The sequence below is a fragment of the Pezoporus flaviventris genome, unplaced genomic scaffold, assembly GCF_033815535.1.
Source record: "Pezoporus flaviventris isolate CSIRO_AGI_PZ_B2104156 unplaced genomic scaffold, CSIRO_AGI_Pfla_v1 ptg000154l, whole genome shotgun sequence".
Classification (NCBI taxonomy): Eukaryota; Metazoa; Chordata; class Aves; order Psittaciformes; family Psittacidae; genus Pezoporus; species Pezoporus flaviventris.
This window is the reverse complement of record NW_026892702.1, coordinates 346,345-367,873: the sequence shown is the minus strand read 5'-3', so window position 1 is coordinate 367,873 and position 21,529 is coordinate 346,345. Positions and strand designations below refer to the sequence as shown.

Genomic DNA, 21,529 nt, shown 5'->3' with positions numbered 1-21,529 from the left:
CGGAAGCGGCCGGGAGGAGGCGCGGTGATGGCGGCTGGCGCGCGGGGCGGTGGGCGGGCAGGCTGCGGGCCCTGAGGCGCCGCCATGTACTCGGCTGCTGCCGCCGCCGCCTCTCCGCCTCGCCGGGACTTCATTTCCGTCACCCTCAGCCCGGAGGAGGCGGCGGTGGGGCCCGGCGGCTACAATAACAGCAAGGCCTGGAGGCGGCGCTCCTGCTGGCGGGTGAGGGCGGGACCCGCGCCGCGCCGTGAGGGGGGCCCGGCCTGGCGCGGGTGGAGGGCCGCAGGGTGGTGCTGGGTAGCCCCGGCTGGATGCAGGGGGGAGCAGTGGGGAAGCCGTGTTGGGCTGGGGGAGCGCAAGGTCGGGAGTGTCCCTGCCGCTGGGCTGTGTGTGGAGGGTCCTGGCTTGGCCCCGCCCTCCCCGTTCCGAGTTGGGTATGGGGCCAGGGGGGTGCCCTGGTCTTTGGGGAGAGCCGGTCCGTGGCGAGTGCCCTGCTCTCGGTAGTGGTGGGTGGCAGCTCCCTGCCTGGCTGGGGTTTGTGGGGCACAGGTTGAGTGAGGGTGCTCGAAGTCACAGCTTAAGTTTTTGCAAGAGAGCTGGCAGGGGGACGCGGTGTGTGTTTGAGGGGAAGCCTGCCGTCTGTTAGTGGGCATTTGGGAGGCAACACTGTGCTCTCCGGCCACGGGCGGAGTGGGGAGATGTCGTCTTGGTGCCCTTGCTCCCTGTTTTAGGGCTTGAGGCCCTGTCCTCTTCCCTGGGTGGATAAAGGGGATGGTTCTGTTTAATGTGGGAAGACTTGAGTGTGAGGAGATAGCAAAGCTTCAGCAAAGCTGTATGGAAGTGACCTTCTTGCCACTTGGGGGTGAGAGTTGGGCAGGCAGCTTTACCACAGTCTTGGGCTGAAGAGGCTGGGTGGGAAAATGTGAGTCAAAAGGACAAGATAACCCTTCCTTTTATCCTTATTCCTTGTTGGCAAAAAAAGTGAATAAATACCCTCATGTATTTTTGCCTCATTCCTACCCACCCCAAGACACCACAGTCAATGCCTCTTTTCATATCCTGCCCTGAAGAAGTAGGGCTGCTGGGTTTCAAGCATCCTTCTGCAACTGGTATGATTTGCCATGCAGGTGGAGATGAAGGTGCAGGAGTGGGATCAGCATCTTGCTGATGGGTGCATAGGGCAGCTTTTACAGGGTTACTGTACTGCTGGCACTGTGGGAGGACATCAGGAAATGTGGGCTGTGGGGCTTGGCAATGTGAGTACATGGACAGTTCTTCACTGAGGACTATGGGAAGTGCTGTGGGGTGTAGAGTAGTTTGTAGGGAACTGCAGGTTGTTCCCAAGTGTAGTGTTGGACTGAATCACACTCTCTTTATGCCAGAACCAGTAATTACAGGCAAAATGCTTCTCTGGGGAATATTGACAAGACTGTTAGAAAACTAACAAAATGGTAATTTAGCAGTTAAACATTAATTCCGACTGCTCTCTAAGTGGAGGAAACTTTTCTATTAGGCTAATGTAGCATTTGCTGTCTGACTTTTAGTGATTTTGTTGTATGTACTTCGGTTTGAAAACACATTTTTGCCCAGGACTAAGCTTGAAAACATTGTGGTTTTGTCTTGTTAGTTTTTCTGTTGGTTTATTTCATTTTCGTGTTGCGCCTTTGACAGTTCCGTTTGTGTCTGTCAGAGGCAGGAGGCCGGGCTCTTCTTGTCCTGCGACTGGTACTTAGCCTGTTGTGAGTCTTTCTTCTTTGCTGCAGTAATGTTTTTAGGTTTTGTACCACTTTCTCCTGTTTCTTATTTTGCATGTGTGTTCTGCAGCCAGAGGGAGGAAAGAGGCTTTTGGCTTGTTTCCCCTGACACCTGGGCAAATGCGCAGGTCAAGCAGTGGAGGTTGCGGTGGAACTCAGCACACTGGGTGATGCTCTCTGGAAGTCTCAATGTTTGGCAGTCTCTGAAGTTCTTGCAGCAAGTGGCTCTGATGTTTCTCTGAGCCTGCTGTGCTGTATGCTAGCATGTTATATTTTTGTTTTCTCTTATCATTGAAGAAAATAAGCAGTGGATGTCTGCAGTTGGAAGTAGAGGGTAAAATTAAACCTACTCAGTTTTGTGTTTATTTTTGACTGAGTAGGATCTTTATGCCATATTAAGTATTCTTCCTCTTACTTATTTTCTCTCCTAAAGAAATGGAAGCAGCTGTCTCGACTGCAGCGGAGCGTAATCCTCTTCCTGTTTGCCTTCTTGGCAATCTGTGGTGTCATTTCATACACAAGCATGGGGGAACCATGGAAAAGTAGGTGTCCTGTATAGCTTGGAATTACAGAATGCCATGCTCTAGTTAAAAGATTGTTGTCGTTCTTATCACTAGTTTTTATTTTTATTGACAGTGACTGGATGTATCAATTAAAGTGCAGGATTTTATGTTTGGATGACTGGTTTCTACTTAATCAGAAATACTCTTCATCTGCCCTTTCATGGTTTATCTTGACTAGAGTAATGTCTTGTTTTAGTTGGTGAAGATTTGGAGGATGAGGGTGGTTTTTTTTATGTTTGTGTGTAGATATTGGTAACCCAAATCTAAACAGTAGAATAAGGTCATAGAATCAGAGAATGGTTTGGGTTGGAAAGGACCGTAAGATCATCTAGTTTTAACCCCCCTGCCATGGGCAGGGACACCTCACCATGTCGCCCAAGGCTCTGTCGAACCTGTCCTAGAACACTGCCAGGGATGGAGCATTCACAGCTTCCTTGGGCAGTCCATTCCAGTGCCTCACCACCCTTACAGTAAAGACTTCTTCCTTATATCTAACCTAAACTTCCCTGTTTAAGTTTGAACTCATTACCCCTTGTCTGATCACTACAATCCCTAATGAAGAGTCCCTCCCCAACATCTTTGTAGGCCCAAGATAATCCTCTCTTGGCTTTGACTGTACATCAGATTAGAAATTCCAAGCTTTTCTAGAATACGAAGGCACATTTACCTTTGATACTCTCTTACTGCCTGTATTGAGAAGCTAAACCAACAGTAGTTAATAAAAAGCATGTGCCTTTTAGCATCCCCCTTGTATATTAGGGAGAGTGTTAATACTAGCAGACACTTTGTATCTAACAATTAGTGTGTGTCATTCAGTGTTTTGTGAATGGAAAGACTTTTTGGATGTGCATGTAGTATGTGAATGCAGAAAGCTGTTGTGAATTTCTGGCCAGAGCCTAAACTGTTGATTCCTTGTGCTGAGCAGTTTTGTGTGTTTAGGTATAACAAGCAAATCGTCAGATGATCAGAATTCAGAACCAGAAATTCCTGGATTAAAGCTGGCAAATCCAGCTGTTCTACCAGCACCCCAGAAAGCAGATGCCAGCCTTGGAGACTACCCAGAGCTTTCACCACAGGTACTATGATAAGAAATCAGTTTTATACAGCTGCCAAAGAGTTTGTGAAAGCTGTAAATAGTGCTTGGTTCCAACAGCTGTTGAGGAGAAGGGAGTTACAACTTACAATAAAAGTCTGCTCTGAGTGTAATGCTCTCCAGTCAGGAAGGCCTTTGGTATAATATTTCTTGGCTTTACCTTTTTTTATTTAAGTGTTCAGTATACTATTCTCAATCACTGATATGTGTAGGAGAGCCAGGACTTCAGGTCACAGTGACCTCTTACTTGAGGCTTTTCTTTCCTGCTATGATTAATTTGTTTGGACTTGGATGTCAGTGAGGAGCCTAAACAGAGTTGTGCCTGAATATGAGACATAGGATATAGTGTCACACTGAACTAGAACAGCTTTTCTGGTAGCCTGAAAAATAGCAACAAATAGAACAGATGTTAGAGGTTTTGGAGGGTTACATTTGTGGAGGGTGCGATGGAAAGTAAACATGAACTAACTGTGGATTAGTGGAGTAGAGGACTCATGGTTAATGTAGAGCATAGCAGTAGAGGTAGTTTAAAAGTAAATTATCAGTGTAAGCTTAACTGTATAATTTTACCACAAGTTTAGAACAAAACCCCAAGGTTTTTAATATACCTTCCGTTCAGGGCAGAACTTGCATGCTGATACTATATCAAAATCAGATTTAGCTGAAGTTATGTTTAACACTGGAATGCTGTTGATTTGTGGTTTGAAATTTCACCATCTCTGTAACGTAACAAGCAAAATATTTTTTTTCTTCATTTTGTCAGAAGCCACCAAAACCTCCCCATGTTCGGCGTGGTCCTTCCAATCTCCAGATCAAGCAAGCACGGAAGGATGTAAGGCTGAATACCCGACGCGGCAGCAGCAGGATTGTAGAAGAGCTGGTTCAGGCTGATAAAGAAGAGAAAACAGAGAAATCTGTTATCAGGTAAAAATGTTTCCAGCAGGCTACAGTGTTCTCCCTCCTCACCGTCACCCAGATCCATTGGCTATTGGACTGAAAATTGTAGGAGCTTTTTATTGCCTGGAGTTGATTTCTTTCCTGGAGAGGGACTTTTTACAAGGGTAGTGACAGGACAAGTGGGAATAGCTTTAGACTGAGGGAGGGGAGACTGTGATAAGATCTCAGTAAGAAGTTCTTCCCTGTGAGGGTGCTGAGGTGCTGGCACAGGCTGCCCAGAGAAGCTGTGGCTGCCCCATCCCTGGCAGTGTTCAAGACCAGGGCTTGGAGCAAGCTGCTCTACTGAAAGGTGTCCCTGCCTGTGGCAGGGGGTTGGAACTGGATGACCTTTAATGTCCCTTCCTACCCAAACCAGTCTGTGAGTCAGTGATTCTATGATATATTTGTTCTCAGGTCTGGCCTGACAGCTGTTGATACTGCTAGGCCGATATATGTAATTTTGGTGAACAGGCAGCTTTTCTGGTTTTACTGTTTGAACCACAGAGGTGCAGAAGATTTGGAGCTCTACAAGACTGTATTTCTAATACACTTGGATACTCCTAATGCTTAGGAGAATTCTCAGTGACTGTAGGTTTCTGCCATTTGTTTTGTTGTAAATATTAATGAACCATTATCAGTCCATTCATACTCACAGGTGTCTGTGTCCTGGGCCAGACTTGGACAACTACACCAGTGTCAGTGCTACTTACGGGTATGATGCCACTAAACAGTTGGACTTAAGCCGAAGTTCAACTGGCAGAAGCTGTACATGTGTATGTAGTTATATGCATGTAGCTGTACATGCAGGCTTACTCCTTTTTTACAAAATATTAAGTTCAAAGACCTCTTATGCATATACAGTAATATCTTTTACAGAGGGTCTATGATGCCATATTATATTTATACAAAATTATTCCCCAAGATATTATTGATCTAAATCTTTTGATTTGGGAATAACTGAAGGGCTGTATCTTGGATATAGAAAAGATTATTACATGTTCAGCAGAATTTCTTAAGATTTGGAACACTAGGCTTGTTTTTTTATTATATTTGTGTCCTTTTCAGGACTGGCACAGCTGAGCTGATCATAGCATTAGAACCATGCTTACATCAGCATTTTGGCTGCTGGTACCTGAAACCTCCCAGAATGACTTTGTTTTATTCCTATAGCATAAGCAGAAGCTTATAAACTAAGCTCATAGAGTTAAATGGCAGGCAACAGGAAAACTTAGGAGAGCAATGAAAGCATAATGAAGACTAGTTACAAATTTAAAGGATGAAAGTGAGAAATGATATGATTTATGTAAGTCATAAGGTGTGCTGACTGTAAGCAACAAACTTCAGAGGTCCTATAAGCCTGGGTCCCTTAGGAGGCGTATTATGAACTCAAAGGCAACACACCTGTATATTAAACAGCAAGGTTGAGATCATTTCAACTTGATATGAATTTGACTTGGCTTGAAGTCAGTTCTGAAAGACATTTCCTTCAGGAGATTCTTAATATAACCCTGTAAGAACTGATACACTCATCTGTGGTGGTAGGGAAAGCTGTGAACCCCTTGGTAGTAAAGCAGGTGCTTTAAGTGGCTTGTCCTTTGTGCATATTCATGATTTTTTGATTATGATCATTTGTGTGGTACCATTTAGTGTTTGTGCTTTTAATACACCATTCTCAAGTGTTTTAATTCTTTTTTAGAAGTACTTTATTAAGTTCCATTGCCAAGATATTTAATGAAATCCCAAGAACTTGTAAGATTTCTTAATCCAGTAAAATTTCTCTGGTGCAAATTTCTTTCTCTGAACTGAAAAATTATCTAGTGGACAACATAGTTATTTTGATTTTTGATACAAAATCCAGCTCCTGTTTTATCAAAGTATTGTGAGAAAAAGGAAATGCAGAAATAAGTCCCATTCATTTGCATGACTTTTCTGGGGTCAGGTTAAGTCTTAATTACAATCTCTTGGATTTGCAGCTGGAGAGGAGCAGTGATAGAACCTGACCAAAGCACTGAACCTCCTTCTAGTAAAAAAAAGGAATCGGAGAAACCTTCATCTGTGGAAGCTGAAGACCAGAAGGAACCAGGTAAACAGTACAGTTAATTATACCTTTATATCTGTTCACTTTCATGGTTGAAGTTGTGTAATTCCTCCCCACACAAATCTGCTGTATTTATTTATTTTAATTAAAGGAAACAAAAAGTGTAGGAGAGGTGATTTACCTCAAACAGCCAAGCCTTTCAGTGTCCTTATTCCACCATGACACTCTTCACTCTCACTCACCTTCAGAATTTGAAAATAATTTTAGTGACAAATCTTTGAAACATAGCCTCTGGGAGGAGGCAGACATTCCCATCTTTTACCCAGGGAAAGATATTCTGAAGAGAGAGAGCCTGAAGGGGACAGCTTGCTTTTTCAGCAGCGGTTTCCTTTTGTTCTTCAAATACAGGGAAAGTGACTTCCTCCCTGAATCAAACTATAACTATTTTTAGTGCTCAACAGAAGGCTGTAGAAGCTGGTTTTGTAGTTGCTGTCCTGTGAAGTAAAGAGCCTGTTGTTCTGTTTTCTGGGTTCAGGCAGGGAAGTTCTGATATGATAAGTACAGCCTGTTATATATTTGACTCTTGCTAGCAGAAGATGTAAGGGATTAGTCATGCTGCTTGGTGTTTCCCACTCTAGACAAACTTTATTTCTCGTTTTTGAAAATTTCAGCTAGTGGGCTTGAAGTTTTTCATGGTGGATGTTTAAGATGAGCTCAACTTCATGGCATGTTGCAAGCAAAAATTTCAGTGGAACCATGGAAAAAAGACATGGCTTTACCCAAGATGGAAAATGTAAATTTTCCTCCTTTTTTGCATTTAATGAAAAATATAAGAGAAATCATTTTGTGTAAGTGATTTTAAATTTAGCAGAAGGCAATGAATAAGAGAAGCTGAAACAAAACTGCTAGGTGGTAAATTAGCTGAGGATTGTTTTGTTAAGCATATGTATTTAGCAGCTGAATTACAGGTGATTTAAGCAATCTTAATTCCAGTATTTCCTGACTTTCAAGTCTTTGAGCTTTAATGACACTCATCTAACAACTCTGTGATTATTTTAATGTTTTATTTGTAAAAGTGACTTTTTTTTGGCCAGGGAAGGATCTCAGTTTCCAGCTGGCTGAATTGCTGACCAGAAACACTGACTGATTATTCCACAGAAGAAAGGCTGTACTGGAAAGAATAACATGAGGATAGCTTTTCCATTACACTGATCATTGAATTTGAAAGAAAGTTTATTTTGGATAGAATGCAGCAAAATGGTGTCCAGTATAGCTGCATAACTCCCCTGCAGAAGTCTTGAGCAAGCTGCCATTTTCCTTTTGCAGTGCCCATAAACGACCGTCAGATTGCTGTGATAGAAGCATTCCGCCATGCATGGAAAGGATATAAGGAATTTGCCTGGGGCCATGACGAGCTGAAGCCTTTGTCCAAGTCCTACAACGAGTGGTTTGGACTTGGGCTTACCTTAATAGATGCCTTGGATACCATGTGGATTTTAGGCTTAAAAGAAGGTAACAATTTTTTTTTCCTCCTCCATATTTTCCCCTCTAAAAGAATTCCATATTTTCTGTTTAGGTAGTACAGTTCCGAGTTCTGAGGGTAACATTTATTATGTGTGGCCAATGAATTTAGTTTTCCTGTGAGGGTAAATACCCCCACACATATGTAGAAAAACAGTAAGTATGAAACTAAATTCCCTCCCCCCAACAACTATATTATAGGACACCATTTTTCTTGGAATAGCATTTTGAGCCAGAAAAGAAAATATTTCACTGTTGCATTTTAACAGTGGATATATCTGCTAGAAACTGAGGAACATTTTAATAAGCCTCATGATTTTTTGCTTCTCTACTAAGACTCTAGTGCTGTCCTTGTGCCCTTCAGTCTTGAGTAGCTCTGTAAGCTCCTAGGTTGTGTTTTATCACACCTAATATCAGTATTTCATGCCTGGATTTAAGAAAGTTGTTTCTGTAAGGAACCAAAGGATGGAGAAGGGTTCAGTACCTCCTTCCAGAACTGTTCTGCTCTCTGTGTTTTTTTCACGCTTATTCTGGAAGTGATTATGTTAGAAGACTTTCAAGCCTATTTTAAAAACTTAGTAAAAGGTGCTGCAATTCTTTTGCAAAAAAAGTTGCTTAATCGGTAGTTCAGAGGGGTTTTTTGTTGTTGGTTGGTTGTTTTTTTTTCTTTGGTCTGTTGTTTTAATGTGGTGCAGGGTTTGGTTTTTTTTTTAGTGGTAATTAAAAAATTTCTGGAAGTGCATTATTTAACCTTGGTAGATGGCCACCTCTGTCAGCTTGTATTGATCATGCAGTTTCTTGTGTCAGGATAGGAAGAACAGAGCTGCTCACAAGGGGGCAATAATAAGACAAAATTTTCATGGTTCTGTCTCTCCTAACTTTGAAGTTTGTGTAAAACATTAAATTAAATGAAAACTCCATATTATGTGTCTGCAGCTGTAGTCCTGAGCAGCCTGTCTTAAAGTTTCACCACACTGACAGTGTGCTGCTATTTGTTTTTCCTCATAAAAAGCTAATGATTAACTGCATAGAGTTTTTAAAATAAATTATTAGTAATTTAGCTGTGTTCAAAATGAGTTCTTGGTGAAGGCTTCTTCATATTTTATAGCAGTTATTCTTCTGATTGGCTTAGAGATCTCCTGGGTTTCTTCTGAATAACAAAATATAAATGAAAGTTAAATATAAATAACAATATAAATGAAAGTTAATCTTTCTTATAAGCTGGTAAATGTTGATGCTTGTGTGAAAGAGGATAGTGCTGGCATCTGACACTGGAGTTTGTGCTGTGGTTCTCAGTGGACCAACATCCAGTATTTACCCAACCACCAAGACATTTTTTTTGTCGTGGGAACACAGAGGCATCTTTTTGCTTTAGAGTTAAGCTCCTGTGGAATGCTTTCCATTTCTGGGAAGCTGGTGATTATTCTGCAGCTGCTCACAAGTAGGAGTTCCTGGAAGGTGTGAGAGTTTGAGATAGCTTAGTCTTCACAGTTACGAGGCGTGAGCCAACTCATCTGCACCATGGAGTTAGTCCCAGTGCAATAATCACTGAGTGGTGCTGCTGCTAAACTGACTGTTGAGTCTAAAATGGGTTGTTTTGTCTTTTTTACATTCCTTTTTGAATTCATAGCATGGTAAACAACTCTTTCTGTTTCTGCAGAAAAACTTGCAGACTGTTGGGATTGTAGGGGTTAAGTGCTGAAGCAGGAGGCAGGCTCCCCAGAACATGGCTAGACTAAAGGCAGTAAGGGCTCTTAAGTGAAAATGTTACCTGTTACCTTGGTAGGTAACAGCTTTTGTTTAAAAAGATTTAATTAAAAAGTTCATAAGGCTGTTGTGGAAGCATAACGAATTCTCTTGACAAGTCAAATGGACAGACTTAGACAATGTCAATTTCTGGACTATTTTAATAAAGAATTCCTCAATTTCTTCTTTTTTTAGACTACTAGGAACTCTTTATTTTCCTAGGTATTTCTGTCTTTGCATCTGTCATGTATACTGAGTAAGAATTAAGCCAGTGATAGTCAAACTCCTCCCAGCATGTGCTCTTCATTTTAGTTTTCCATCTAAAATTACGATCACTCTAGATAGATATAAGTAACTGTCATGGATATATGGAGTACTAGTACCTCTAGTCTAGTTTCTGGAACATGCCAGAGGTTCATAACTGAACTACTTTTATACTTTACAGAGTTTGAAGAAGCAAGAAAATGGGTAGCAAACAATTTAGTATTTGATAAAAATGTGGATGTGAACCTTTTTGAGAGCACCATTCGTATCCTGGGGGGCTTGCTGAGCACCTACCATCTCTCTGGAGATAGCCTCTTCCTGGAAAAAGCTGTGAGTGACTAGTTTTACAACTAGTTTAACAACTGGATTATGTATTCTACATTGGACAAAGTTGAGGGAGTATTCATCAAAAAGCTGAATGTTGCTCTTTTTTGACAGTTTCATACTTAAAGTGGTGGGGAAGGGATTTACCATTATTCTTTTAAGCCTGTGCTTCTTTTTGCTCTCTGGATAACTTCAGATCTGTGCTGTATCAGGTATTCTTATATGTCTGTTCTTCTGTTGATGAAGAGCTGAGCATAATAAAGTTCATAAAACATAAAAAGAAATAAATGGCAAAGAATAATAGTCGTCATTTGTCACCTTTTCTACGTGTCTTAAGAGCATCAGTCACCTCTTTAGATTCCCTAGGTGAAGTCAGTGACTTCAAAATTACATCACATTGCATAGGGATTGCAGACTCATCTGAGGCATGATAGAAACAAGGTAGAAAGTCTGTAGTCATTATTATGAGGAAATCCATAACCTTTTTTAATTCTTGGCTTTCTTGTACCATATAAAACTAAGCTGCTGTTCTCTCTTTTTTGCTCTTCTTGGTGAAAGCAAATCTAAAGGTGTGTGTGTGTATTTGTTTGTTGTTTTGTCCTTTTTTTTTTGTTTTCTTTAGAAAGACATTGGAAACAGGCTTATGCCAGCATTCAAGACCCCCTCCAAGATACCATATTCTGATGTCAACATTGGCCGGGGCACTGCACATCCGCCTCGCTGGACATCTGACAGCACTGTGGCAGAGGTGACCAGTATTCAGCTGGAGTTTAGGGAGCTCTCTCGTCTCACTGGCGATCAGAAATTCCAGGTATGGAAGAATCAGTTGGTGTTTTTCTCTTTTTCCACCTCTCTACAACTCCACCGCTGACTCTCCATCAATACACATGGTCTCTCTAGTCTCTAAGCGATAAATGAGTTGTGAAACACTAGATGAGGGAAGGAAAAGAATCAGTGAATTTCCAATTACCGTCTTAAATATAAAAAAAGGAGTAGTGGAGGTGAATATTTTTTTTTCCTCAGAAACAGATTTTGATTTACAAAAAAAACCCAAAACACCAACCAACCAACCACCAACAAAACCCGAAACAACAACAAAACAAACAGCAAACTCAGATCACAACAAAATGAGAGCAGATGCCATCCTTCCCTCTCGCAGCCCCCCAGTTTTTTCTCATTGACATTTTTGTTTAACATTAGGTTGTCAGATTTTGAGAAAATACGTTCCCCTGAGCAGGGGACTGTTAAAATTCCTTTTTTTAAGATGTCCTGTGAGCCATTTGTTGATGTCATTATCTAAATACAAAGAACAAAACCGTAATGTTGCTATCCAAGGAAGTCAAATATGTCTCACGAGGTAAGGGTCTGACAGCAGGTCACAGTATAATGAAAAGTTAGTTGAAATAAAAATAATTCCAGAGAAAACAATATTTTCCACTCTTCTTTTGTTTGGGCAAGTTGTTTTATTGTTTTTAACTCTATCCACAGCTCAAGTTTTGAAGACTGCAGTTATTTAAGGACATTTTAGCTATTGTTTGTTTCATGTAGTTGTTACTTTAGCTGGACTTCTATTTTGCAAATATGAGTAAGTCACATCAGAGTCCTTTGCCATAGTACTGGCTTTCAAGTGGGCTTCCTTGATGGAAAGGAAATGGTTTAATTATTTCAGAGTACTTAAATGTACCCAGAACTTCATGATTTGAGAGACAGAAAGTTTTAAATCCTGTATATAATATATTGCATAAGCTGAACTTGAGGTCCCTGATGGTAATTTGAGGAAGAATAGTTAAAGGTTTGTTATTGGCCTGAAGTTACAAGCTACAGTTTTGTGCCTCATTTATACCTGTAATTCATATTTTCTGTTTTCTTTCTTTTAGAAAGCTGTAGATGAGGTGATGAAACATGTTCACACCCTCTCAGGGAAAAATGATGGACTAGTGCCTATGTTCATAAACACCAACAGCGGGCAGTTCACTCACTTGGGTGTCTATACTCTGGGAGCCAGAGCAGACAGCTACTATGAGTATTTACTCAAGCAGTGGATTCAGGGTGGGAAAAAAGAAAATGAGTAAGTTCTTTGTGCTTCTCATATTGGTGTGAGAATTGTGTGAGCTGTAAAACTTCCTGTCATAGTTTGCTACTTAAAGAAAAATAATGCATGTGCCCAACAGTCAACTGGAAATATCCTTGTTTTTAAAAGCAAGCTAAGCAAGCAAGAAGAACCTGTGGTAGCTTGGTGAGAGTTAGGCTTAGTCTCAAAACTTCTCCTTCTCAGAAAATTTTTCTTCACATTAGATGTGAGGAGTGTTACATAGAGGAGAATTAAGTCTTTGCAGAGAATAGACACTTCTGAAATACTGATGGTACTTAATTTCACCAGCCATATGTTTCCCCTTGGTCTGTCAGGGAAAGATGGTTGAGGTGGGAGATTTAATCCATAAGGAAAAACTTCCCTTCAGAAGAAGAGAAATCTGAAGTTTGATGTTTGTGTAAACTTTGCTTTAGGTCTCTTATATTTCTTTTATCTGCACTGGATAAATGAAAGAAAATGTTTGCAAGGAGCAGAGGAATTAGAGGTATTGGAAAAGGAGGTTTCCTCTGAAACAAGATAAAAAAATCCAAGCAGTTTTTGTCTGCTTCTAAGCCAATTATGTTGGACTTGTTCACATTGAAGGGTTTCATGCAGTGACACCATGTCTCTCTGAGGCATTTCTTTATATCTGAGCAGGTGCATCTCTACAAAGAAAACTTGATCACTGCAATTCCCAAGCCATACCTCACTGTAAAGAGACCATGGGACCATGAATGATAGCATTTTGTGAATCTCAGTATGGAATTATTCAGCAGGTGTTTTTTTGTACATAAAAGTACCCTGAAACAAGGGAAATTCTAATGAAATACTGTGAAACAGTATTTCACAATGATAGTAGTCAAATATTGGGAAAGATTGCTCAAAATTGTCCAATGTCCACCTTTGGATGGAGATACTATTGCATTTCTGGATGTAGAAACTAACAAATTGCTCGGATAAACCTCAGGCAATCAGATGTAATTGGATCTGCTTCAGAGCAGAGTGTTGAAGTAGAGGCCTCCAAGAGCTCCTCACCAGCTGAGATTTTTCTCTTACTTCAATTACTGTACTTCTAAGCGTTCCTGAAATAAGGTTTGGTTATTGCCTAGAAACATAGTTGGAGGTCTGTTTTCTTTGGTATTTAAATTTAGGGTTTACTTGAAAAATAAACCAAATATTGCTAGATGGTAGTCATACCTAATAGCCAGTTGGTGGTGACTTTGAGGGTCTTTTAGGTCAGCTTTCACATTTGGTCAAATATTGTTATGTAGACTGAAATAAGAGTCTCTGAAAGGATTGTGCTGAACATTATCTGTGATTAAATATGTTCTGACTGCGTATATGTAAGCCAACTGTGAATGATTTTAATTCACAGGCTGTTGGAAGACTATATGAGAGCCATAGAAGGAGTGAAACAGCATCTTCTTCAGAGATCGCAACCAAAGAAGCTTACTTTTGTAGGAGAACTTGCTCATGGCCATTTCAGTGCCAAGATGGTGAGAACTACAGCTGCATCTAAAAAACAATAGAAGAAAACAAAAACCAGCACCAAAAAAAATGAACATGGGGACAGGCAAACACAAAGCTTCTGTGCTGTCTTTCCCCCTTCCCTCCTCCCTAGATAGACACATATATAGCCAGTGTGATGGCAGTGCTGAGTAACTAGTTTGTAGATACTAGTCATCCATGCAAACCAGGGGCCTTTTTTTTGAGTTCTTTTAGTAAGTCAATTTATGTTCCTGTAAGACTGAAAATTTTGGTGCTGGAGTCATGTTTTCTTTCTCTTTTTTTTCTGCCTTGGTCATAACATTCCAGTGTCTGAAACTGTTAAGGCAGTGCCTATTGTATGTAGTATTTATTTGCCATAATTAAAAAGTGTACATGGACACTTGCACACTGGGCTTGTCGGATTCACCTTCAAAAAAGAACAAAGTGATTTAATATTGTGTTACTGATAATTATGGAGAGTTCTGTCCATGACACTTGTTTCTTTTCCTACATGTAGGATTATTCAGTAAACTGTATGGTGTTTGCTGTAGGAAGAATTGATTGAGCTTAACTTCCTGCTCTTAATTTGTGCATCCAGTACTCTTTAAAGTGCATTTTAAGACCTTTCTGTTAAAGGTCTCATGCAAATGTAAAATTGTGTATGACTTTTTTTGAAGATGAGTGGTGTATTACCAGTGTATGCGTAACCTTACACATAGCTTTTCAATACCTGAAGTGATCTTTAGTGAATTCTGTGACCTGTTTGGTTTCTTAATGTAGTGGCTTTGAGATGTTCAGTTCTGGTTTTCAGCTGGTGTTTCTTGCATCTGAGTTTCACAGGGTCTCTCCAAACCTGCTGTGAGCAAGACTGGAGCCTGGGTTTTGGGTAGAGGGGAGCTCCCCCATCCCAAGATGTGACAGAATTGAATTCTCAGAGTTGGCTTAGGCTCCTGCATGTGTCAGTACACTTGCTTCTGTTCCACTGAGTCAAAGTGCTGGTATTCAATCAGTGATGGTTTGGTGAAAGTCTTGACAGGTATCTCACCCTGGAAAAGTTGGTGATGTTTGTCTCCTATGGCTATGCTGACCTTCACCACCCTGACACATTTCCTTAAGAACTGGACAAAGCATTTAAAGGTCCATATGGGTGCCCCTTTTGCACCAGAGTGGTTTTACTGTGGTTTTGATTGATGAGAGCTGAGCTTTCATTCTGAATGATACGAATTGTTTGAAATCCCATATGTGACAGGAATCTGCAGTTCTTACATTCCCAATATCAGTGGTGGATTAGCTGCTGAAAGAGGACAGTCAGTCTTGTACTGCAAATTGAATTTTGCTGAAGCTGAGTTTTGGTCATTTTATACTATCTGGTTTCTGACATGTTCTTCAATTGACTATGATGATTGAGCTTTCTTGAAAAATGAAGTTAATTTCTGTTGTTTACAAATGTACAGTTCTTGGAGTAATACTTCTCTTGCCTTTTGAACAAATAGTTTGCTGTGGCAAGTAAAAACTAAGCAAGAAATGTCCCTTCAGTCCTTTCATTGCTTCTGCTTTGTCTTAGGAAAGCAAGCAGGAATGCTCTTCACACAGTCATCCTCTGGTGCCCCTATTCCATTACATACACAAAGAGACAAAGATATTTTGTTCAAGGTACCTGGAATGTGTGAGATTCAGCTGGCTGTAAACAAGAGTCTAGGAGACCTGACTGTGGGGATGGGAGCTAGTAGCATTCCAGTCTCTCTGGAACAGTGATGCTCTTGCTACTTTGATGCTCTAAAGGTGTGAGAGGTAATAGCTTTTCATTATCCCAAATAACAAAGTTGAAAGAAGGAGGCAAGCTTTCAGATGGAGGTATGCTTGAAAGCTTATCAGTGTTTCCTGGTTTTATCAGTGGATCTGACTGATGTCAGGTGTTGTCTCTCTTACACTAATGCTAAGGTGACTCTTTCAGAATGAGGAAAATCTTCAGCTGACCTCTTGCCCTTCCCCAAAGCTGTATTTTCTGACTTCTATCTCTAAGTTTAAAATTAAATGCAAAAGGTCAGTTTGTCCTTCATGATGTCCCTTTAGGTGTCTCTACTGAATAACCTGTAGGTGATTTTGCTTCATCAGTTGGTATGAGATATGTACATCTGGTAAACCAAAAGACAGTCTCTTCCCCCTTACCCTGACTTGGGACCTTTTGTCCAGAAACATAAAAACAATTTTGTACTTTTTCCAAATTATTGATGTCTTTGGAATAGTGCTTCCTGCCTTGTGCTACATTGCATCAGAGTGTTAAGAAGTTACCTTCACATTCTTGGTACCTGAAGTTGTGTTTTGAAGAAGATAATGAAGCGGGTAAAAAAAAAAGACACACACAAATACCTGTTATGTATTTTTTTTTACTCAGTAAAGGTTGTCTTGTCTTGCAGGATCACTTAGTTTGCTTTTTGCCTGGTACTTTGGCACTGGGAGCTCACAATGGACTGACTGCAGATCATATGAAGTTGGCTGAAGCCCTTATAGAAACCTGTTACCAGATGTATGCTCAAGTGGAGACAGGCCTCAGTCCAGAGATTGTACACTTCAATCTTCATGCACAAAAGGGCCACAAAGATGTGGAAATCAAGGTGAACAGATAGCTGGCCTGAACTGTACTTTGGTGGTTCTTCTGTGTCTCTATTCTGTGGCTGAAACTCCCACCTGGGTATGGGGGATGTGCTTTGATGTAGAGCAGCTTGTTCTTTTGCTGCCTTGCTTTCTGGATGTGCCATAGCCTTTTTCTTTAATTACCCCTGTAGTGTATTTAGAAGCTGAGGTATGCATAATACACTGTTTGGAGTAGATGGATATGGGAATCAATGTTTTTCTTCCTGGATAAGTCACAGAATCAAAGAATTGTTAGGGTTGGAATGGACCTCTGGAGGTCATCCAGTTCAGCCCCCCTTGAGGAAATTCCATGTCTGAATTATTCTTGCCATTTTTCTTTCCTCTTGCAGCCTGCAGACAGGCACAACTTACTGCGACCAGAAACTGTGGAAAGCCTTTTTTATATGTACAGATTCACCGGTGATAAGAAATACCAAGACTGGGGCTGGGAAATCTTGCAGAACTTCAATAAATACACACGGGTAAGGTCAGCTTATAATGGCCTTGTTCTGTCAGCACTGTGTTTGCTCACTTGCTCTCTAACAAGAACTTTGATAACCTGTTATCTTTAAACAGTCATTAAAAACCTGCAGGGATATTAGTAACAACACTCAGAAGAACTAAGTTCATGAGATGCCTTACTGTTTGAGATACACTGCTTAGTACATTCAGGGGTAGAACTTGCATTACATTGATTAAAAAGCAAAATGCAGAGGCTGCATGCAGACTACCAAAGTGTCTCTGTGTCCTCTTGGAAGCTGTTAGAACCTCTGCTGTGATCTTTTTTAGAATTAAGAAGCTGGGGAGAACCTGGCTGGATTGAAAAATCATTTGGTTGAAATTGCTGCTACTCTGCCCCCCTCCCCCCCCCCCCCGAAAAAAAGCTTGCCACAAAGTGGTGTTAATTCCTTAATAGAGGGGCTTTTGTATTCATTCTGACTACAGTCTTGTGGAGATACAAGCACTCTTACATGCTGTAAAAGTGTGGCCTAGATGCCAGTGATATCCATGGTCTGTACTTAAAAGAAATAGGCATGGTACTTTGGCCAATTCTGATGGAGAAGTTCTCTAGTTACTTCCTGTACATTTGTCCAGAAGCTTCAAGGGCGTGTTCTTTTTGATACCTCTTTAAATGAAGCATAAATAGACATTTTGTTTCATTTTAACCTCTGGTTTGTTTTAAAATGTAGAGATTTTTTTCCATAACTGAAGTTTTACATGCGAATGAAAAACAAACATTGAATGAAAAACATGCTGATCTGTTTCTTAGCGCTTATCTTCTCCAAGTGCATCTGGATATTAAGAAATGAAAATAATTTAGATTGTCAAAATATACATTTCTGATATTATTATTTTTTTTGTGTGCACAGGTTCCTACAGGTGGTTATACTTCCATTAATAACGTCCAGAATCCCAGTAATCCAGAGCCACGAGATAAGATGGAGAGCTTCTTCCTAGGGGAAACGCTCAAATACATGTTTCTGCTGTTTTCAGATGACATAGACTTAATCAACCTTGACAAATATGTATTTAACACAGAAGCTCATCCACTCCCTATCTGGGTGCCAGCATAGACTGGGTGTTAGTAGACCTTCCAGTGGTGGCATTTTTATCTTCAAGTCACTTTACTATTCAGGGTTTGAGGAGAGATGCTATATTGCACCTTTTTTGGCTTAAATCAAACAAACAAAACCTTTAGGAAAGCATCTCTGGTTTGAAGAAGTCATGTCAGTCTTAAATGTAATCTCTGGTTCTCGGATCGACAAGCTGTGCCATACTAAGCTGGTTTTCCTGGTATTAATGATGTGGTTCACAGAATAATGGACCATGAAATCATGGGGTTCTGGTGAACCAGAACTCAACTTACGTCAGTCTTACTAAATGCTCATTAAATAGTGGGAATGCAGAGAGTTGTCTGACAGCACAGGCTTGTTCCTGAAGAGAAGGAATAAGCCTACAGGTGTCTGGTTTGTTCTGGATTCACTGAAATACTCGGTTACAGCGCTGTTTCTTCATAAGAACATACAGTGTTTAAGGTGCTAAGTGGGATAAACCAAGAACTGTGACATTGTTCCAGATAGAAGCAAAGCTGTCAGTATTGCTACTGATACTCTGATCTCATTCCGACCTCCCCGGCTATGCTGCGTCACGTTGGAGGAAGCAGCAGCAAAGCGTCTGTTGGACAGCATCTTAGTTTTATAGAGCACTTTGGTTGAAATGAATGATGGAAGAGAATTTGCTGCTGCTTTGGTTCAAAGTGGTATATAATTTTGTAGAGCTATTGCAGCTTTTTAACTTATCTGCAGGAATGCAGGAGATAATGTGAAACACAAGTGAAACTACACGTGCGTTTTATATATTATTTGCATCAGTTAGACTCAGGTATTCTGACTGAAAGCTGCTTTCTGAGGTTGGGCACTGGGAAAGCTTGTTGAGCACATTAGGTATAATTCCAAGTCAGCTTTCTTCTGTCCCTTCCTGTTCAGATATTGCATTGTAAGGTGTTTGACAAAAAACAAGCTTACAAGTGTACAGCAGAGTTCATGTTATTCATCGGTTTTGGACTGTGGAGAAATTCTCAAGGTTTTTTGTTTTTTTTTGTTTTTTTTTTTCCTTGGGAGTACTTGGGTAGAAGTTTTTTTCATAAATAATATTCAAAGCAGACAGTCCAAGTGTATTACAGCAATTCCTGGTCCCAATAGAATCCGTGAAATCTGTTCAGTTGCTTGAAGACGAAGCAGATCCTTTTTTTCTAAAGAATCTTATGGGAGCCCTGGGATCTTTCATTTTTATATGTGCAAATAGATTTTACACTATGAATTTGGAAATCAGCTTTCTGTATTGCTTTTCCTATAGGTTTTGTAGCTACTTGGACAGTCCTGCATTCACAGATAAGGTCTCAGATACATGCTTATTTCTTTTTGAGGCTGCTGTCATCAAAATGTCCTTTCTGCTCACTTTAATGGGAGAAGCGTAAGGAATGCAGGTTGTGGTGGTGAGGTACGTTCCCTCTAAATCTAGGGCTGCTACAGGAGCTAATGAAATCTGACTGTAACAGTTGGTTTTTCTGTGTATTTGGTAGTATTTGTAACCTTTGATTTGTAAAGTAAGACGCATTTTTATTTGTTTTATGCGTATCAGTTCTGTTTGCTGGGGTCAGAAGTTACCCTTGGGACCACTGTTTAAATCTTTTAAAGAATATTTATCATTCCATGTACTAATGATGGCTTATGGAAATGGAGAAATGCTACAGATTATTTAAATGCACCTTTTTCTGTTGTCAAAGGGACCTTGGAATTTGCAAGACATGACAAGTGTGCGCAGAATGTTAATGTTGCTCCAGTTCACACGCCACCAGTAACCCTGGAAATCAATTTCTCACATGTGCACTGGAATCCAGTAGCTGTAGCCGCTGTTTGCATAACTGATTTGCTCCGAAAACTTTTGTTTTCCTTTGATGAATAGCGAAGAAGGAAAATGCTGTTTAAAGATGGGAGGAACACCTTCAGTGTTTCTGTTTGTGGGGCAGGTTTGTGCTTCTGAGGAGCTGAGCTTTGGCTAAAAGCTGGAGGCTCAAAACTGAAGATTTTTTAAAAAAAAACAAAACAGAAAAAGAAAGTGAAACCCCCCATGCTCAGTGAGACTGTCCAGGCCCTGCTGACTGGTGCTGCTTGGCCTGTGCCTTCCGTTGGAGCTAGTACTGAACTCAGACTCAATGACTCTGCTGTGGATTCTAAAACTTGCAGAGTTTGGTGTTTCACCTTTAGGGCAGCGCTACTGAGGAAACAGATGTCTTAGAAAGTGGAGTACGTCCAAATCCCACCAAAACCCTTCAGTTGTTGAAGTCTTATACTAGTCTTAATGGAATCAACTCTGCAAATGGGACTGTGTGAGTTTGTGTTATATATATTTTTTTTTTCCTTCTAATTGGTTTGAAAGTAATGATCCATTTCTGAATGAATTGAAGAAGAATAAATCATCACTTCCCCAAACACACTTCTTGTCTTTTAGCTGAGCCTGTTCAACTACTGTCTTTCTACCTTATTCTTCATGGGATACTGAACCTCTTTGCAAAGTGGCTTTACTGTCCTTGTCCTTTATATCCTTTAGATCTGAAGTTAAGATTGTTCAGGGCTCCTGTATCACATGTGAAATGGCAGAAACCTAAATAATCTGATAAAAGTCCATGTGCTTCTTCCTGTTCTTTTGCAAAGGTCATTTTAATTGCTGATCTGCTTCTACTTGCTTAACAATATGCTGTGTCAGATGAGTTGCTGAGCTTCACAGCCCATCTCAATTCCACTTTCTGCTCCCCCAACACTACAGAAGCTTTGCACATCTTTGAAAGATTTTCTTTTGAGGACTCTCTGGTTCTCAGCCCCTGCAATTCAGGCTTTGGCTCAGGAATCCCTGTTGGTGTTTCAGTGTGCTCGTATGCTTCTGGTGCTTAAGGTGAATGTTGCAGAAGTCACTTCAGCTAGTCATTCTGTTCTTTTGCACAAAGACCTGCTGTGGTTTCTCTCCAAGAGCTTGAGTGCCTTTCCTAATTAAAATAAACCAATACACAATAACCCTGCTCCACCCAGCTATGCTGTTCACTTATGCTTTCACTGAGAAACAGAAATGGGTATGAGCACAGCCATGTTGTGCTGCACAGCTGTGGGACTCTGAGAACTCACATTTGGGGCTTTAAGCCACAGCTCGGGAAACAATACAGACCTTGCTCAAAGAAAATCCAGTAGATGGATGGGGCCACAGCATCTGATCTCTGCACTTTCTGAGGACTGAAGTCCTACTGCAGGTTTTAGAAACTGGCAGTTTTGCAAGGTCCATGGCACTGGCTGATGTGAACCCTTCTGTGTTACGTGTGGCTTTATGTTAACCTGGCCAGGTTGGACGGGCTTGGAGCAAGCTGCTCTAGTGGAAAGTGTCCCTGCCCGTGGCAGGGGGTTGGAGCTGGGTGAGCTTTAAGGTGTCTTCAACACAAACCAGTCTGGGATTCTGATTAATGAGGATGCAGTTCCACTAACAAAGTGTTTTTTCCCTGGGGACCAGAGTTTGACTAACTAGGTCTTCCCTACACTGTCTTTCATTTGT

At 40.7% G+C, this 21,529-nt stretch overlaps 1 protein-coding gene across 2 annotated transcripts; it reads left to right on the top strand.

Moving 5' to 3' along the window:
• Positions 1-34: 34 nt before the first annotated feature.
• On the top strand, positions 35-20,021 carry MAN1B1 (mannosidase alpha class 1B member 1). 2 transcript variants are annotated; one of them, XM_061479650.1, is made up of 13 exons: positions 35-222; positions 2,188-2,296; positions 3,257-3,393; positions 4,174-4,334; positions 6,320-6,429; positions 7,711-7,896; positions 10,097-10,245; positions 10,862-11,050; positions 12,117-12,307; positions 13,686-13,806; positions 16,216-16,413; positions 16,783-16,914; positions 17,803-20,021. In XM_061479650.1, the coding sequence occupies exons 1-13, from the start codon at positions 85-87 to the stop codon at positions 18,004-18,006; spliced, it is 2,025 nt and encodes a 674-aa protein (XP_061335634.1). In that variant the 5' UTR covers positions 35-84; the 3' UTR covers positions 18,007-20,021. The 2 variants fall into 2 exon arrangements, with proteins under 2 accessions (XP_061335634.1, XP_061335636.1); XM_061479652.1 differs by lacking the exon at positions 35-222 and adding an exon at positions 1,107-1,256.
• The last annotated feature ends 1,508 nt before the right edge of the window (positions 20,022-21,529 follow it).

Excerpts from the sequence above, each read along its gene's own strand:
- MAN1B1 (XM_061479650.1), top strand. The coding sequence starts at position 85 with ATGTACTCGGCTGCTGCCGCCGCCGCCTCTCCGCCTCGCCGGGACTTC. Across the intron at positions 16,414-16,782 it reads ACAAAGATGTGGAAATCAAG|CCTGCAGACAGGCACAACTT; the intron begins GTGAACAGATAG and ends TTCCTCTTGCAG. Across the intron at positions 16,915-17,802 it reads ACTTCAATAAATACACACGG|GTTCCTACAGGTGGTTATAC; the intron begins GTAAGGTCAGCT and ends TTGTGTGCACAG.